At 40.4% G+C, this 19,815-nt stretch overlaps 1 protein-coding gene across 1 annotated transcript in view; it reads left to right on the top strand.

Moving 5' to 3' along the window:
* Nucleotides 1-19,815, top strand: part of CFAP300 (cilia and flagella associated protein 300) — a 29,503-nt gene extending 9,688 nt beyond the window's left edge. The window contains exons 4-7 of the mRNA XM_065406218.1: nucleotides 3,438-3,604; nucleotides 5,348-5,520; nucleotides 13,727-13,793; nucleotides 19,684-19,815. Coding sequence (XP_065262290.1) covers nucleotides 3,438-3,604; nucleotides 5,348-5,520; nucleotides 13,727-13,793; nucleotides 19,684-19,815 — 539 coding nt within the window. The remainder of the gene's footprint in view (nucleotides 1-3,437; nucleotides 3,605-5,347; nucleotides 5,521-13,726; nucleotides 13,794-19,683) is intronic.

Genomic DNA, 19,815 nt, shown 5'->3' with positions numbered 1-19,815 from the left:
CTGGCTGCTTTAGTGGGGGTATTTCTACCGTTTCCCACTCTCTAAAAAGCTCTTGTCCCCATTGCCTGTCTACTGCTCCTAGCTTTTCTAAGCAGTAGCAGCAAAGTCAAATTGATCTGATTCTTGTCAATTTCACTGCTGCCCACAAGTTTTGAATAGCAGCAGTGAAAACTAACCAGTAGCTTTCACTTTGTAGTAGTAGTGGCACTGCACGTGTCTGTCAACAGACTTAAGGAGACCGCACTGCATCTGTTCAAACTCAATTCACATATGCAGAATTATCTTCAAAGGACTAGAAATACCTGTTTTATTTTTTTTATTTTTTTAATAAAAGCTTTAATTCTGCAGAAGCTGGCAGTATTTGCCTAGGAAAAATTCCCAGTTGCCCCACACAAAATGGATTTTTCAAGCTCTAATGACAGTCATCTATAGACCCTGTGTTTTTGAAATCTATGAGAGACAATCTAAAATTAGAAAAGTTATCAGTATAAACCACTACTGCAATTTTAATTCACTGAAATGGTTTTTACATGTCATTTGAACCCACGAAATATCACTGTGACCCTCGGTTTTTAAAATAGTTCCAGTTTAACCCTAATATAAGCATTGAATACATGGTTTTACTTAAGTTTTAAATCACGTTTTTATAAATAGTAATTTGCACTGAAAACCTCAATGCACACCAGTACACAAAAACAAAACCTCAAATATTGGTCATATGTGCCGGATGTTCTCTTAAAAAAAAGTCTTATGAAGGCTTTTAGTTGGGGTTATCTGATTATCAATTTTCTTATTTAAAATTTAAGAATAAGAATTTAGGATGTGGTAGATATATTTCACACATCCAGTTCTTGATTTGCCTCTGTGGATCCCCACTTTAGAAGATGTACCCCATGTTGATGAGATTCAATGCTGCTGGCAGAAGTAAAGCTACTTGTGGTACTCTACTGTACAAATGTCCCAGAACTGGAGACTAAAAAAGGCCCTGCCCCCATACTGTACCTGTTTTTTTTGTTTGTTTGTTTGTTTCCTACCTGCAAAGTTAGCAGAAGACCATCTCTCCCCATTCTGTTGATGTTTGTTGGGGTGGTATTCAGATTGGTTAGTCCTGTCCAGGGAATTCTGAGTCTCTCCAATTAGTTCCAGATCTCATATCTCAAATGGAGAGGAGATTCCATTACAATCTTTAATCTCGTCACCTACCATTGTCAGTTTGGTTTCTGAATGCCTAGGGGATGAACATCTATTGTCTTTCTGACAATCTTAGAAAACTTTTCCTGGATTTCAGGAGACTATGAGGAAGTCATATATGGAAGTCTTCAAATATGTAAAATATTGTTATAAAAAAGACAATGATCAATTGTTCTTTATGTCCACCAAGGATAGGATGAGAAGTAATTGGCTTAGTTTGCAGCAAGGGAGATACAGGTTGGATAATAGGCAAAAGTGTCTAACTGTGAGGATAGTTAACCTCTGAAACAAGTTACCTAGGGAGGTTGTGGAATCCCAGTCATTAGAGATTTTTAATAACAGGTTAGACAAACACCTGTTAGGGATGGCCTTAGATATACCGTATATACTAGGTCATAAGCCGGTTCATTTATAAGCCGATCCCCCCAAGATGGATAAGTAAAAATGGAAAATAAGCCGACCCTATAATTCAGGGGTCAGCAAACTTTGGCTCCCGGGCCATGAGGATAAGCCGCTGGTGGGCCGAGATGGTTTGTTTACCTCGAGGGTCCGCAGGCACAGAGGTAAACCTAAGTAAACAAAGTGTCCCGGTGCGCCAGCTGCTTACCCTGACGGGCCGGGACAGCAACTGGTGGGGAATTTTTTTGGGGGGGAGAAGCTGTGAGTCAGGGGAGTAACCCCTGTGATCACCCCCCACATGACCCCATCCCTAGCCCGGGACCCCCACACTCTCCCCATCCCATCCCTTCCCACCTTATCTGGGGAGGGCCAGGGGAGGATGTCTCTGACCTGGCTGGAGCTGCTCTGGCAGGCTAGGCAGCGCGGCCGCAGCCTGCTCCACCGGGCCAGACTGGGCGGTGCGGCTGCAGCATGTTCCAGTGGGCTGGGCCGGGTGGCACGGCTGCAGCATGCTCCGGCGGCATGGCCACAGCCTGCTCTGGGGAGCGGGGCCAAGTGGCACGGCTGCAGCCTGCCAGCCCCGGAGCTGCAGCTGCTTCGGAGGCTGGGGGGAGAGCAGCGTGGCCAGAAGCGGAAAGACTCTGGCCCCGCCTCTTCCCTTTTGGCTGTGCTGCCTCTCCTTGCTCCCTCGGTTGGGGGGAGGGGCTGTGTCCCACCTCTCCCTCTCTATACCCGTTCATAAGCCGACCCCCTTCTCTGGTGCTTCCCTTTTTTACTGAAAAAATTCGGCTTATGAACGAGTATATACGATACTTAATCCTGCCTTAGTGTGAGGGGATGGACTAGAACGACCTCTTCAGGTCCCTTCCAACCCTACATTTCTATGATTCTATATATTTTGGAGTAGACATTTTTTTTCTATGGTCTAACAATTTGGAGATACAAAGACTTGTTCCATTCCCTATGTTTAGGCTTATTTTTGAAAAATGCAGGTTTACTTTTATATATGTAGTCATTTAGCATCCAATTCTGCCTACCACATATCAATTTTTGGTTCTTCAGTCTCACTGCATCTAAGTAGAGGCCTGATTCAACTACTATTAATTTCATTTGAAAGACTCCTATTGACTCCAAAATGGGAGTTGAAATGGGAACTAAAAAGGGGGAGGTTGTTTTGGTTTTTTTGGGGGGTGGGCGTGGGAAGGGGGTTAGGTCTATTACACTTATTCTCAGTGACTTGTGAAATCTCAGCCCCTGGATCTGATTCTTACCAGAGTGATGTCTTCTACACTTTTTCTCTTGAAAGAAGTTGCAAATTTTAAAGCTGATGTTCCTTGATCCCTGTTCCTTGATAAGGTGATTGTGAATTCTCATGCCAAACTTTTGCCTAAGTGGTAACACATTTTCATATAGAGAAAAAATACGAAAGAAATTGTATGATGATCTGGTAAGTGAGGTGAATTTACATAGGTTAGATCAGGGATCGGCAACCTTTGGCATGTGGCCCGCCAGGGTAAGCACTCTGGCGGGCTAGGCCGGTTTGTTTACCTGCCGTGTTCGCAGGTTCGGCCGATCGCGGCTCCCACTGGCTGCGGTTTGCCACTCCAGGCCAATGGGGGCTGCAGGAAGCGGTGGCCAGCACATCCCTCAGCCCGTGTTTGTTTGTTTTAGCCATAATTGCATATATTACAAATTTCTCAAAATGGTTTTGTTTGGAGTAATTATGTGCATGCTGTGTTCACTTGTGAAAATGTATCTTGAATTTTTGTGGAACCCTTAATAAGGGGCAGTTATCCTGTATTTCACCTCAGGTTTTCCCTGTTAATGAAGACTCTGTCATCTTTCAGGTACCAAAGTGAAAAAAATTGAAGCCATAGTTGTTCCCTGTACACAAGTTTCCATGTCATTTTTTGACCGACTGTACTCTGAAGGAGTTGTTAGAGAAACTGGCCATATTGTTAAGTGTTATGATGACTATTATGATGGCATTCCCATCTCAGATGAGTTAAGAAAGGTCAGTACAGCATTTAAGAATTTCTCAGTGGTTTTCATACTTCTGTCAGTCACTGCTAGTCACTTCTTGCCATCCTGTGGCTGTCCCCAAAGCATACAGCTAAGTAATTCTCAGACTTTGCATGGGTGTTTCACTGGCATGTTGTACAGTTATCCCTACTGCCTGGAATAGGAAAGCATTAACACAAATCTGAAAGTTAGAGATGCAACTATTTAGATTTGTGCTCACAATTCCCAGAGAGTAGTTATCAGTGGTTCATAATCATGTTGGAAGGGCACATCAAGTAGGGTACCACAGGGATCAGTTCTGGGTCCAGTTCTGTTCAATATCTTCATCAATGATTTAGCTAATGACAGAGAAAGTACACTTATAAAGTTTGCGGACAATACCAAGCTGGGAGGGGTTGCAAGTGCTTTGGAGGATAGGATTAAAATTCAAAATAATCTGAACAAACTGGAGAAATGGTCTGAAGTAAATAGGATGAAATTCAATAAGGACAAATGCAAAATACTCCGTTTAGGAAGGAACAACCAGTTACACACATACAAAATGGGAAATGACTGCCTAGGAAGGAGTACTGTGGAAAGGGATCTGGGGGTCATAGTGGACCACAAGCTAAATATGAGTCAACAGTGTAACGCTGTTGCAAAAAATGCAAACATCATTCTGGGATGTATTAGCAGGAGTGTCGTAAGCAAGACACGAGAAGTAATTCATCCACTCTACTCTGCTCTGATTAGGCCTCAACTGGAGTATTGTGTTCAGTTCTGGGAGCCACATTTCAGAAAGGATGTGGACAAATTGGAGAAAGTCCAGAGAAGAGCAACAAAAATGATTAAAGGTCTAGAAAACATGATTTGTGAGGGAGATTGAAAAAATTGGGTTTGTTTAGTCTGGAGAAGAGAAGACTGAGAGGGGACATGATAACAGTTTTCAAGTACATAAAAAGTTGTTACCAGGAGGAGGGAGAAAAATTGTTCTGTTTAACCTCTGAGGATAGGCCAAGAAGCAATGGGCTTAAATTGTAGTAAGTGCAATTTAGGTCGGACATAAGGAAAAACTTCCTAACTGTCAGGGTAGTTAAGCACTGGAATAAATTGCCTAGGGAGCAGGGCCGGCTCCAGGCACCAGCTTAACAAGCAGGTGCATGGGGCGGCCAAGGGAGAGGGGCGGCACCTGCGGCAATTCGGGGGCGGCAGGTCCCTCACTCCCTCTAGGAGCGAAGGACCTGCCGCTGAACTACCGCCGCCGATTGCGGCTTTTTTTTTTTTTCCAATTGCCGCCGCCGATCGCGATTGCGGCTTTTTTTTTTTTTTTTTTTGCTTGGGGCGGCAGAAATGCTGGAGCCGGCCCTGCTATGGAGTTTGTGGAATCTTCATCATTGGGGATTTTTAAGAGCAGGTTAGGCAAGCACCTGTCAGGGATGGTCTAGATAATACTTAGTCCTGCCATGAGTGCAGGGGACTGGACTATATGATCTCTCGAGGTCCCTTCCAGTCCTACAATTCTGTGATTCTCTGAATGCATTTTTCAGATGTAAAATATGTAAGTGAAAATCACATCCACTGTAGAGGATTTCTGTCTGACTGAAAAAGTTTCCCATATTTTATATGTAAATAATGGAAATTCCTAAATGATCAGTCTCTGTGGTTAACATACAACAAAATAGCTGCATTTGTTAATTTTTTTAAATTTCATATTAGAAAATGAAATTGACACTTTTTTTTTCTTGCCCCTTTCCAGGTTTTGCTTCTGGAAGATTCTGACCATTTTGATTTATTCAGCCAGTCAAATCGTGAGGAGTTTCTCTTCTGTCTTTTTAAGCATCTTTGCCTTGGAGGAACTCTCTGTCAATTTGAAGATGTGCTTGGTCCATACTTAGAAACTACAAAGGCTTTATATAAAGATCTTATAAGGTAAGGTTGTTGCATTTAGAATCTGATTTTCAGAAATGCATACAAAAATTTTACATGTGCAGCTGTGCATAGAATTGCATGTGCACATTTTGAAAATTACGCTCTTTGAATTTTATGAATATACTTTGTGCGATAAGATCAAAGATAAGTTGAAACAGAACATTAATGCTTCACTAGCAAAATAATACAGTTTTAATGGCAACTCTCTTATAAAGGAACTTTTTGCCACATTATAAATATTTGCAGTATAGTTCATTTCCATTTGATTGGTTCCAGTGATTATTCTACATATGGAAAATGGGGAATATCATTGAAACCAGATTAAGTGCTCCAACTGTAGTAGATAAAATCACATCAACCAATTGTGGAAATATATAAGTTCCTAATAAAATTATTATTTTCTGAGCTTAACATTTTACTCTCAGGAGAATAGACTTCTGAGTCATCTCCTATCCCCTGGTGCATGTAGCTTTCACAATTCAAAGTAGCTAGTTTGAAAGTTGTTAAAATGATATCAAGGGAAATTTTTATTTTTACATTATGGACTCAGTCCTATAAGGTGCTGAGCACTTTGGCTCTGATCCAGCAACACTCTTAAGCACATGCTTAACTTTAAGGATGTGAATAATCCCACTGAAGTTAAGCACTAAAGGATATATAAAACAAGTCAATGGGACAACTCATGTCCCTACAAAGCACGTGCTTAATAATTTTGCTGGATCGAGGCCAGTGTTCAGCATCTTGCAAAATCAAGCTCCGTTTGTCTTATAAATCAGGCCCAAACAAGGTGCTTTGGATTGAAATGTTGGTTCTTTCACAGTCACCTGGAATAAAATATTTAAGTCTTGATTTTTGCCACCCTTAATTCTGCTGGTAGTACCCTACTCTTTAAGTACTCAGAATGAAACCAGTGAGACTTTTGCAGAGTAAATACTACTTAATAAAGGTAAGAATCTGGTCCTTCTTAACTTGACATAATGGATTAAAGTGAGCATTCTTGCCTGGTTTGGAGAATGAAAGAGCTTGTCTATTTTGCTTAAGACTAATCCATATTTTCTGAATCAGCACCTGGTGTTCACATCAATTTAATTTTTTTTAACTATTGCTTATTCTGTTTGTCAGTGATAGATCATAGGTTGACAATGACCATTTAAAAAATCTTGTTTCAGAGTTATGTATTCTGCAAAATTTTAAAAATCAAGACTAGCCACACAACCCATAAATTAGACACTAATGCCGGAAGAAGCAATCTTTATTCATGTAAGTAAGGAGTTCCATTGAATTCCATGGCACTTGTGAATAAGGATTGCTGTATCTGGCCTTAAACTGGAAGAATTTACTTTCCTGTTGGAATTTTCTTGTTTTAAATATTTTTGTAAACCACTTTGGTTGACTAAGTTTAAATCACCCTCCATACTAAACAATTTTAAAACTTTCTAATGTCCAGCGCTTTCCAATGGGCACGCTGATTCAGTTCTATAATACTGAAATAATCAAAATGAGCTCTCATTGGGAAGTAGCGTTAAGACAGTTTCTGCCATTGAAACAACCCCATTAACAGACTGAAGATACTGAAACAGAGATTTTTATTTCTAAAGATTGTTTTGAATATTCTTTTAAATATGCACATAGTGTTACATATTAAGTTTATTTAACTAGTTACAGTATCACAACTAATCCCAGAAGTTTTCTTAAGTAGTGTAGATGTGGTGCTTGGCTATATGGTTTCCATAGTACTGTACAGAGAATTCAAATGGGCACCTCAGGAATACTGAACATGGCAAGAAAGGAGCTAACAGGAACAGAAACTCTATCTTCTCCTTTCTCTTAAATCCTTCACTCCACACTCTAATCCCCAGCCTTAGCTTACTCTCTGCATTTTACTACAGCTGTTCCTATGCTGTTGAATGACATTGGACAAAGTGCTAAGACTACAATTAGTTCCTCCACACTCTTCATTCCTTTTGCCTCTCAACTACCCTCTTTCTTCTAGACAGCTTTACTTCTACTCTCTGAGCCACTCCTGGGCTGCTATCTCCAGCTGGATTTTCTTTACCTTCAACTCTCCTTAAACCTTCTTCTTGGCTTCTCTTTTTATATACTGCTTTCTCTGACCAGGATCTTGCAAACTTTTAAAAACAAGAAATTATTTGGCAAAATTGCTTCACCCCTTCACTAGTTCTATCTTCTTCTTTCATGCCGATCTGACTTTTACCTTTGTACTATTTACCTTTTAAAGCCTCAACTTGTTCCCTTGACTCCATTCCCCTGCTGTTTCATCGTCTTCCTTGCTCCTTCTCATTCCCTTACCTTCATTCTTGCTTCTTTCCTTATGGACAACAGAAATTGTCTGTTTCTCCTTCCTTTTGTCTTCCAAGTCCTAAAATATGCTGTTTACTCGTTTTACTTACTCTCCTTCAACTCTCTCTCCTTGATCCCTCCCATCTGCCTTCTTCACTCCACTAAAACGGTCCTAACCAAGATCACTAACTACCATCTCTAGACTAAGACTTTTTTTTCCTATTCTTTTCCTTTATTTCTTACTTGATTTTCCCCTCTGCCCATAATCTCTGTGGCCATTGTCCTCTTCAGTTGCCAGTCAGGCATCTCCTTTTGGCAGTGGGATTCCCATCTCAAACTCAGTCTTTCCAAAGCTGAACTCCATGGGCTAGATTCACAAAGAAACATAGGTATGCTGATGCTCAGCATCACCACCCTTAACTTCTGTTGGCATCCTTTTGCCTGCAAGAGATGGTGGGAATTGCAGCCTATAATGTAGATGGTTTGCAACACCTCATGTGACTGAATAGTCCAATCCAAGATTTGCATGATCTTTGGCGGTTATTGCAAATGTATGTTTCTTGGTTGGAAGCTGCTTGCTTCCTATGGGCTCTTTTCTCTTCAAGTTGTAGGAGCCACTCCTGTCATGGACCTTGATGCCCTGATGGAGACGATGGCGCCACTTGTTACGATTATAGAATCATAGAAGATTAGGGTTGGAAGAGACTCAGGAGGTCATTTAGTCCAACTCTCTGCTCAAAGCAGGACCAACACCAACTAACCATCCCAGCCAGGGCTTTGTCAAGCTGGGCCTTAAAAACCTCTTAAGGATGGTTGCCAAGATTTCCCATTGGTCAGGATCAATTCCAAATTCCTTCATATCTTGTTTGCATGTATCTTTATAGCGAAGCTTGGGACATCCTGTTGTTCTTGTTCCCTGTGATAGCTCCCCGAATAGCATGTCCTTGGGTATGCTTCAGTCTTCCAACCTACTCAGATGGTCCAGCCAGCACAATCGTCTTTGCTTGAGCAGGGCTGTCACACTTGGTAAATTTGCCCTTTGAAGAAGCTCTGTGTTGGTGACTTTATCTTGCCATTTGATCTTGAGTTTGTGGTGTAAACAGCATAGGTGGAAACTGTTTAACCTTTTCTCCTGATGAGCATAAGTTGTCCATGTTTTCCCACCATACATGAGAATGCTGAGGAAGCAAGCTTGATACACTAGCATTTGGTCTTGGTAAGCTTTTGTTCCATGTTCTTTTAGTCTGCTAAAAGTGGTGGCAGCCTTTCCAATGCAAACATTTAGTTCTTCATCCAAGGAGAGGTTGGTGGTCACTGTAGAACCTAAATAGCTGAACTTTTGGACTATTTCTAGCTGGTTTGCCTAGTGCCTAGAAAATAACTGGGATTGACAAAGCCTGAGTTCAGCATCTTAGGCTCCATATGCAATGAATGGGAAGCAATAGGCACCTCAGGATGGGATTCACAAAAGTCAGCATGCTAGCTGGTTACCTGCCAAAGCTAGCCAAAGGGAGATGCCAAGGCAAGGGGTATGTCCTAAGCCTCACCTCTCTCTGAGAGAGAGGCTGCAGGGAGACGTCCCTGTGCTTGGGATTCTGAGATGCAAACCCTCTCTTGGTGTTAGGTGCCTATGGTTTTTTCTGGTTTTTTGTTTGCAAGCAGCAGGAGGAAGACTAGCTGGACCTCCCTCATAACTTAAAGCCCAGCGGGTAGTGTACTCACCAGGGATGTGGGAGACCCCTAGTTCAAGTTCCCCCACTCGGGGAGAAGGGATTTGAACAGGGATCCACTGGGCGAAGGGGCTCCTTCAGTCTCTCCTGTTGAAGCGATTCTATAGTGGATATATCATTAAAAAATTAATTGGAGCACGGGATCCTGGGTCTACACATACACAAAAAATTATTCTGTTATTATTTATGCACAGTGGATCAGATTCAGCACTGGGCTTCAACTCCTCCTCATCCCTCCCTGGCCATTTTGTGCATCTATGGGGGGCCCAATCCAGTAGATGAGCTCTGAGCATGCTTCCTAACAGATTGGGCCCTGCAGGCAAGTAAGGTAGATGAATGCTTATCTTTCCCTGGTTTGTGAATCATTCTGGGGTTAGGTGTCCAGATTCCTGGTGTGGCTGCAATGTGCATATGTAGAGACAGAAACAAAGGCTCCTAGAGAATTTTTTTACTGCCAAATTTAGGTGCTGAGTGAGTTTAGGTGCCTACTGTGTTTGAGGGCAGCCGAGTGTGGGTTTTGTGATCCCAGTGGGGCCTGATTCTGGGATTTAGGCACCTAAGGTGGCAGTTAGGTGCCCACATTCTTTTATGAATCTAGCCCATATCTTTCATCTTGATAGGTACTGAGATCTTTGTTAATCCCATGACCAAAGTTTGCTACCAAGATGTCATTTTAGACTCTTCTCTGTTTCTTCTCTCTCCTGGGTTTTATTTGTTGCTTCTTCCTTTTCAATATTTCCAAATTACACATAATGTTCTCCTTTCTGATGTCTCCTTTTCATGTGCAGTTTATCCAAAATGCTGCTGCTAACCCTGTTTTCCTCAAACCGCTCTCTGATAATATTACCCTCTTTTTAAATCCTTTCACTGGCTTCCTAGCTCCTCCCTCATTAGAGTCAAACCCTTCAACTTCTCCCTTAAAGTTGTACATCATCTTACATCACTAATCTCATTTTCTTCTTCTCCCCCACTCTCTATCTATTGTGGTTGTTTCTGTAATACTCAGTTTGTGTACACACAGGGGCTTTAGTCTAAGCTGAAAGATCTCCAGAAAAGCCCTCCTAAAACCTGAAGTGGCAGCCCTTAATGATCTTCTCCTGTCCCCCCTTCTTACAACAGCCTGTACCTAACAAATTCTGCGAGTCCAAGCACTATTCCACCCAAAATTCAAATTATTACAACATGCTATTTAATAAAAGGAAATTTCAAACCTTTAAATATTTTATCACTTACAATTTAGGTCAATTTATTAATATTTCTTCCCTTCATAAGATGATCCACTAAGCATTGTAAATTACAAATATGAAGAAGGGTTATAAATAACTGATTTAGCAAACAGTATTACTGTATTCCAAGTTAATTACAAGTCTCTTCTTTTAAATTGTCACAAAAGAGTAATTCTACATACATTCATTATAAACACGGAATTACTGATTTTCAAAATAATCACTAACTTGGTAATGTCTCTTCCATAAGCCTTTTTACTTTTATATGAAACCTTTATTTCAGAAGCCTAGCTCTGCTGGATCTTCTGTCACTTACAACTTTTAAACTAAACTCTAGTAGATCAATATAAATTTTTTGGACCAGACTGTGACAGGTGCTCCCAGGGTTAGGGGAAAGAATAGCATGCAAGGATCTCTATCCTGGTTTGACCCACATTTGTCTGTCAGAATTGCAGTCCCTGTGTTGGGGACTTCAGTGTATTTGTTACAGAAACTAGTTACTGCTTGATTCCAATCCGTTCCTTATGACACAATTTTGATTAGGTTTACCTGAAGACTTTCATGTCACATGGCTGCTTCAGCATATCTATGAAAAATAATGTAGATACTTTTGTTCATTATCTTTTTAAGTATGCTTTCTAATCAACATGTCCTGATTAAAATTAAAACACAATTTATCATGAGATTTAATGGTTATGGTCTCCTAATTTATAAATATTTTCTGTGGACTGCACCTTTAAATTTCTAATGAGTTTTTCCATCTCCATTTTGGAGAGTAATTTCACTTTAAGATTGCAGCGGTTAGAGTTTCTTACACACTGTGCTCACACTCATGGAGATTTCACGTGCTCTTTCGTTGTTGTTCCTTTCCTTGATCTAAACTAAATTTATCTGAAAGCATGTTGTTGTTCTTTTGTGTGTGGAAAACATAATATAATGGTGATACAGAGGTATAAATAGAGCTCAAAGTAAGTATGAAACAGTGAAGAGGTTTCTCCTTTTTATAAAAGAGAACAGATCTAGGTTAAAATAGCCATTTATGGAATATGAAAGTTTCCCAGTTTAACAATTACGTGTGAAAAATAGATGCAGAGATTTGGACAAATATCACTGCAAATATCACTGTATCTAAGAAGGTTAGTCATTTTTCCCTAAAACTCTTAGGGAAAAATGAATTGCGGCTCTTAGACTTGTTTTCACATGAACGTGTCAGAGCATAAGGGTAAAATCCTGGTCCCATTGACTTCAATAGGATCACAATTTCCGCCTAAGAGTTTTAATAGGGGTGCTTCCAAAGCATTATGTACTAGAAACAAACACTGAAGCTGAAAATTATAATTTCCTTCCAGGAAACCAACAGGAAGCAGAAAATACCTCTGAATTCTTAGCCCATTTAAAACAACACCCCTTTTCACCATCTATTTTGGTAACCTAGAATTTCCTTTTTTGAATTTGAGAAACATGCAAGTGAAAGACTGCTGAACATTTTCATACAAAGCAACTAACACTAGAAGGACCTGCAGATACAGTTGTAATATCTGAAAAGATTTAGTTTAAAAATCTCTGCTAAAATACCATGTACTAGAAGAGAGACCCAGTCCACAGCATGTAGATTTGATGACAACTTCACCATCCTACAGATGATATCATCAAACCAAAAGGAGCCAAGTGCCTATTGGTTAAAGAGATTGTATTGATTGGAGCAGTTTGGGTTTTTGTTTTGTTTTTTGTCCAGTTCACATTCTCTTTTCAATAAGTAGAAGCTTTGGTAAAAGAGGACAGGTTGCCAAGGCCGCCTGTTCTGTGCTGTTGTGGTGTACAACATGAACAGAAGTACTAATGCCTAAAAGTCTGACTCACCTAATTAGTTATTAGACTCTAGCAGAATCTGTCTCAGAAACTGAACCTCTTCATGATAAGGCGTTTTGTGAGTTAACACATTTCTCAGAACTGTATGCAGTATGGAATCTACAAGGCTCAAGTGCACCATAATGAGCTGATGTAAATAAAAATTATGTGGAATTAGTGAAAATTGATAGAGGCTATATTATCTGATTTCTGAAGAAATGTAAAAATAAATGTCAATATAAAATTGAGAGAAACGGATGCAATTTTGAAAAACTTTAATGGTGAATAAAAGCATTGGGATGTCTGCAGATATTATAACTGAGGAAATTGACAGCTCCGCAGCAAATAGGTTGGTAGTTTAGAAATGTAAAGGTGCAGTAAACAGAAAACACTCCTAAGTTAGGGCTTGTGTCCCTAGTGGGGAAATGCGCTCTATGGGGGTGTGACTTTTAAAGTGCATTCATTAATGTGTTGCATATTAATTGCTCTGTGTAGACCCTGCAATACATTAGTGCACTTTAAAAATCACACCCCTGTACAATACATTACCCCACCAGTTAGATACACCCTTTCATAGCTATGCACAAAACATTCCTCATTGGAAAAATGTGTTAAATAAATATATAAACCACTTCAACTATAAATGGATGGACGTCCACATCTCTTGGTTAAGGTTATTGGCTTTTTGAAGCCTTAATATAATCACTCTTTTTTACTCTGCAGTTCTTCTACTCAAAAAATACATGAGGTAAAAATATTAATTAGCTAAGAGAGAGAGAGAGGTGCATCTCTAATGACAATGAAAATTGTTTTACAACCTTAACTTTGGAGTCATTACTGTGACTCTGTGATGCAGTTGTAATTTAGTGGATGGAAATAAGGAGAAACTAGCCCCAATTTTAAAAAAATAATTCAGTACTTTCTATAAAAAATCTAGGGTTGAGATGACATGGATCAAGTCCTAACCACTAAATTTCCCTTCATAGATTTGAGCAAGAACATAATGTAAAAGTTTGCAACTAATTTAGTAAATATTAAAGATGTCTATTAGTCATTTTGTAGCTGCTGGTATTAAATATGCGTTATTTCCCCATATTTCAGTGTTCAAAAGGATCCTGAAACAAAGGAAATAATTATTACATCAACTATCTTCAAAGTTTCTGCATATGTAAGTATTAACTTTCTTGCCATGGCACCTATACATCATGAGAGCTAGGCATAAAACACATTCTCAAGTTTAATTATACAACATGAAAATATCAAATTTATTTGAAAATCAGACAAAAATGTAAATAAAATGTAGTATTTAATTTGAAGAGATTGTTCAGGCACACTATTTTTTATTAACCCTTTTCCTGATGTCATCTTTGTTCTAGTCTTTAATAACATTTCACCAATGAGCACGAGCACCACTTCATTTTCTATTCAGTAAAAAATAAATTTTGGGCCCTGTGGCTTTCTAGGAATATAGGTGTAGAGCTCTAGAGAGAAGAGCCTATGCAAAGCAATACATTCCAGCCCAGTGCAGCCATCTAGCTCATACAGTTACTCCTCATTTAACTTTGTCCCACTTAACGTTGTTTCAATGTTATGTCCCTGCTCAATTAGGGAACATGCTCGTTTAAAGTTGTGCAATGCTCCCTTATAACGTCGTTTGGCTGCCTGCTTGTAAGATTCTGTGGAAGAGCAGCGACTTTACAAGGGAGCACTGCACAAGTTCCGCTTCTCCACCTCCTCCCCTTCCCTCCCAGCATTTCCCCTCCCAGAAAGTCCTAAGGAGTGGAGACACGGGGCTTCCCTGCTCCTCCCCCTCCCTCCCAGCACTTCGCGTTTAGGACTTTCTGGGAGGGAGGAGGAGGAGCAGGGAAGCGCCGCATCTCCACTCCTCCCCCTCCCTCCCAGAAAATCCTAAATGCCGCCAAACAGCTGGATTTTCTGGGAGGGAGGGGGAGGAGTGGAGACGTGGGGCTTCTCCGCTCCTTCCCCTCCCTCCCAGCACTTCACGCTTAGGACTTTCTGGGAGGGAGGGGCAGGAGCAGGGAAGCGCTGCGTCTCCGCTTCTCCCCCTCCCTCCCAGAAAGTCCTAAGCGCCGCCAAACAGCTGTTTGGTGGCGCTTAGGACTTTTGGGGGGGGAGGGGTGTCACGTGCTCCAGAGAGGAGGTGGAGTGGGGGTAGGGAAGAGGTGGGCCTGGAGTGGAGAGGGGACAGGAAGAGGCGGGCCTGGAGCATTCCCGGCAAAATCCGAGCCTGTTCTCCGGGGAAGCTGCTGCTATTGCTGCAAAGGTGCTTCCTAGCGTTGCCTGCAGCAGGCTGTGCCTGTGTGGGGTAAGCCAGGGGCACTTCTCAACCACAGTACAGTACTGTACAGTATACAGTATAATGCCTTTTGTCTGCCCCCCCAAAATTTCCTTGGAACCTAACCCCCCACATTTACATTAAATCTTATGGGACAATTGGATTTGTTTAACATTGTTTCACTTAAAGTTGCATTTTTCAGGAACATAACTACAACGTAGAGTGAGGAGTTACTGTACTGTTATTCTATATAAACTCAAGATAGAATCAGTAGAAGCTAAGGGCTAGAGTAACAAAGGAGCTTAGGTGTTAACAATGCTCAGTGTTGCGCTACGTAATTTCCCTGAGTTAGGCGTCTCGTCTCCCTATACAATGCAGGGGAAAAGAAGAATAGGATTCACAAAAGCTGCCTAAACTAGCCAATAGTAGATGCTGAGAATGGGGTGGCTCCTAAGTCCCAGCCTTCTCAGAGTTCAGCACCATTTGGGATTCACAGCTGGGAACCTTCTATTGGAGTCAGATGCTTAAGCCATTTCTTGCAAGAAAGGGAGTGATGCATATGTGTCTCCACACAAAACAGCTGTGGGAGGAGGCCTAATGGATAGGAAACTCATCCAAGATGTGGAAGATCCCAATTCAATTTCCCCGCCCCATGAGGAGAATGGATTCAAACAGGGGTTACCCTCCCCACTTTTTAGGAAAGTGCTTTAATCACTGAGCTATGGGATATTATGCTGTGGGTCAGTCTTAATCTCTCCAGCTGCAGATGTTCCACTGTGTATGAAATACTTAAATATGCATTCGGACCAGTGAGAAAGAGAATATAACTGACTCTATGGTCCAGTTGTTTGAGGGCACTCCCCAGGGAGGTGGGAAACCCATGTTTAAATCCCTGCTCACCATCAGGCAGTGAGGAGAATTGAACTGGATTCTCCCACATCCTGGCTGTGCTAACCATTGGGCTAAAGGAAGGAGTTGTCCTCATCCTCCCTAGGCTGTTTTGTGTGGAGTTAGGCATGCTCTGAGCATACTTACCAGAGGGGCTCCCCAGGAAAGTTAGGCAGGGTAATGCCAAGTCTAAGGATCCTGCTGGGGTTTAGGCATGAAATAGGCACCTAGCTGCTGTGCGGGGTCAGGACTGAGGCAGCTGGGGGTCAGGACTGAGGCAGCTGTGCCTCAGCTGCTGAAATTTAAGCACCTTGGGGACTTTAATGGCAGAAATTTAGTTGTCTAGGGAATTTACACACCTCCAGGGTGAGACAGCAGCTGAGCAGGGTTTTTGTGAATGCCAGTGGCACCTAAAGTGGCAGTTAGGCACCTAAGTTCCGTTTGTGAATCTAGCCCTAAGTTTTATTTTGAGCCTGCCTTTATTCAGGCTTCTGTTTTGCACTTGCAGTTTGGATTTATCATAGAGAATTTGCTGGATAGGGTGTGGTGTGCCTGATTCTTACTAAAGATTACAGGAGGGTTTACAGCATAAGAGAGCTTGAGGGGCAAGGTGGGTGCCCACTTACAGACCTCCTCCAATTGTTTTCTGTCCTTCTGGCTGCTGAGTTTCTGAAGCCTCTGGCTTCCCTATTTCCCCTGCAACACCATATGCTTACCATAAAGATGAGCTTGGAACCCACCTGAACTGTACTACATGCTTCCCAGTTTAGTTGTTCCTCCACTAGGCAGATCCATTCCAAATCCTCCACCATGCACCTGAGCATGCAACAATTTAAATGTAAGATAACATATCTTCCAAAAGAAAAAGAGTTGGTGTCACTGCAGACAACACGCACTACTGGTGGCCCAGTTGTTCATCAGTGGGCCACCATCTTTTAACTATTATTATTATTATTATCATCATAGAATGTTTTGGAACACTTTAAAAAAAAATCTCGTGTGTTTGTCAGTATTTTTACCTCTCTCCTGCCCATTACACTCAGGTTTCTTTTCATATAAAAAATGCTAAAACTATATTCCTGGAACCAAAAATTACCATTAGCATTTTTATTTTAACACTGTGCAATTGTTTTCATATCTGTGAATTGGTATTCATTTGACAAGAACTTCAGAGATTTATATTATTGTTTGGTTAGATTTAGGTAAAACATCCAAAAACACTTCTGGGTGCCTTTGTCATATTTTAAAAATACCATCAACATAATAAACAAGAATATATTCAGTGGTCTCCACAAAACCAACAAATGGAGGGATGGGGAAGAAATCCCATTCCAATCACAGATCCCTGTCCTTAGCACACTCCCTCCTTCCCAAAAGCTTAGGAAAAGAAGTTGGCTTTGCAGCATTTTCTGGAGGTCAGCAAACATGGGTTATTTCAGATGAAGGGGGGAGAGTGAATTCCAAAATCCAGGCCCACCATGGAGAAAAGCCTGCGCACAGTTTCCTCTTATAAAATGAGACTCTAGTTTGAGTACCTGTACTGCCTCAAAACAGGTTCAGTTTCTGAGTTGATTTAGGTGTAGTTTTATGTAGAGTGCATATGGTAATCTGATCTTGAGGTGATAAAGACATGGATCATATTGGTAGTGTCCGCATCCGAAAGAAATAGTAACAACCGCTTAGCCAGACATAGATGAAAGAAAGCTGTCTTGGTCACTGTTGCTATATGATCATCTAACAGCAGCTGGGAATCTAATAGAATGCTAATTCTGAAAACTGGAGTAACAAATGGTAGACACGCATCCTCAATTAATGAGGCAAAGATAATCCTCACTATATCTTCTTGTTGAATCCTCATTCTACGAGCATCACTTCCTTTTCATCTGGACTGAGCCTCAGCCAGCTAGCCCAATCTCTACCAAAAACTGGCTGGATCAGATAAAATAGAGAAATAGAGCTTGGAGTCATCAGCATAATGAAAACACTGTGTCATCCTATGCCTCCTTACTAACCCCAGCCCCATATGCTTATCTTGGCAACTTGGTAACACTGATTTAAGTGCTGAAACCATGTAATTAGAGAAAGCACTGTGATAAATTGGTACTGAATATGTTCCAAAACTACTTTTCAATTTTTAATCTTCTGACCTTTCAAAAAAAATCAAACTAATACTAGATTTTAGGACTTAGTTACATGAATATAAGTATTTTAGCACAGATTTTGGCAGTCCAGAGAGAGTGGGGAAGGGAAGTACACCTCTACCCCGATATAACGCGACCCGATATAACACAAATTTGAATATAACGCGGTAAAGCAGTGCTCCGGGGGGGCGGGGCTATGCACTCTGGCGGATCAAAGCAAGTTCGATATAACCCGGTTTCACCTATAATGCGGTAAGATTTTTTGGCTCCCAAGGACAGCATTATATCGAGGTAGAGGTGTATTAGAAATTTTTGTAACAATTGTATACTTCTGAACTCAAAATGATTTAAGAAGTTCAAATGATTTGCATATAACCAAATTTCAGCATGAAGAAACCTGAAGTATTTATGATATTAAATAACGAAGAAATTTCTTGAATGCTAACTCATCCTTAACTACAGCAGTGCTATTGGCACCAGAGTAGTAAATACAAACACATATATATTTGCTAACTCTTAAGATATACTGTATTGATAAAATGTTACACATGTTGTTTTGGAGAGATGTTCAATAGTATCATTATTTACAGTATGTCACACACATGCTATCTAAAATCATCACCAGATTATCTCTCTTTCTCCAAAGCCAGAAGTTAAAATGATCCAGCTCTGGCATCACTAAGTCAACCGAGTGTCACACACACACCACCTGTTTAAACTTTGAACTGCAGATGGAAATGATGCTATTCTTAATTTGTGTATAAGGCATCCAAATATTATGGTGATGAGGCACTGAAATATACAGATAGAACTACTCTTATCTAAAACTAGTGCAAATAAAAAATACAATAAAATACATCTCAGCTAACTAAAATGACTTTAAAAGGCACCCAGAACATAGTGCAAAAACTCTGCCTAATTTAAACCTGATTGTATTTCATGGTATCAAATATTTTGATCAATATTACTTTTTGACACATTAGTACTTATACATCACATACTTTTATTTTTTATCCAGCAAACTTTAGGTGGGATTCTGTAGCCTTTACACAGTCAAAACTTCAATTGAAGTCAATTTTGCCTGAGTAAGGACTACCGGATTGGGCTCTTCAATAACAGTCAGAAATCAATAAAATCTGATCCACAACCATAGCTTGATATTGCTCCTCTCATTTTTCTTGAATCTTAAAACATTACTTTCAACAACATGCAGTAGTTCTTACTAGGTAAATACAGAGAAAGTTATTTTTGAGTATGTAAATATTTGATGAGATGGTGATCAGATGCCTAAGTGAATCCTGACTGGAAAAGGGTCAGTAAGAGAATATATTTAGGGCCCCACTGAAGTTAACAGGTTTTGCCATTGACTTCAATGGCAGTATGATCAGATCCTTATTCTTTAACCATTTGTAATTTAGTCCCTAATTATGCAAACACTTACGTAGGTGAATATCTTTACACATTAAATTAAATGGAACTACTGACTTACATAAAGTTACTTACCTGTGCAAGTGTTTGCAGGATTCTTGCCTTAATGGGCATCTATTCTACAATTAACGTGAACTCCACACTGTCCGCAAAATTGTCACAGTGCATTTTGTAGATAATATATTAACTGAATATAAGAGTAATTGAATGTAAGAATTCATAATGTTCAAATAAAGCTGTTTAGCGTTACACATGATTGTAGTATATATCTAGTTTGTTATTAATACTAGATTTCCCCCCCTCAGGATGATAACGGTATGTGCTATCCTTCAACCAAAAGCCATGAACAGACATTTGCCTACTTCATTGTGGATCCTCTGAAACGACATGTTCATGTTTTGTACCATTCTTTTGGTGGGAGCTTATTTTTTAACTGA

Source organism: Emys orbicularis, chromosome 1, assembly GCF_028017835.1.
Source record: "Emys orbicularis isolate rEmyOrb1 chromosome 1, rEmyOrb1.hap1, whole genome shotgun sequence".
In the NCBI taxonomy this organism is placed as follows: Eukaryota; Metazoa; Chordata; order Testudines; family Emydidae; genus Emys; species Emys orbicularis.
The sequence above is the reverse complement of the archived record's forward strand: the minus strand, read 5'-3'. Positions and strand labels throughout refer to the sequence as shown.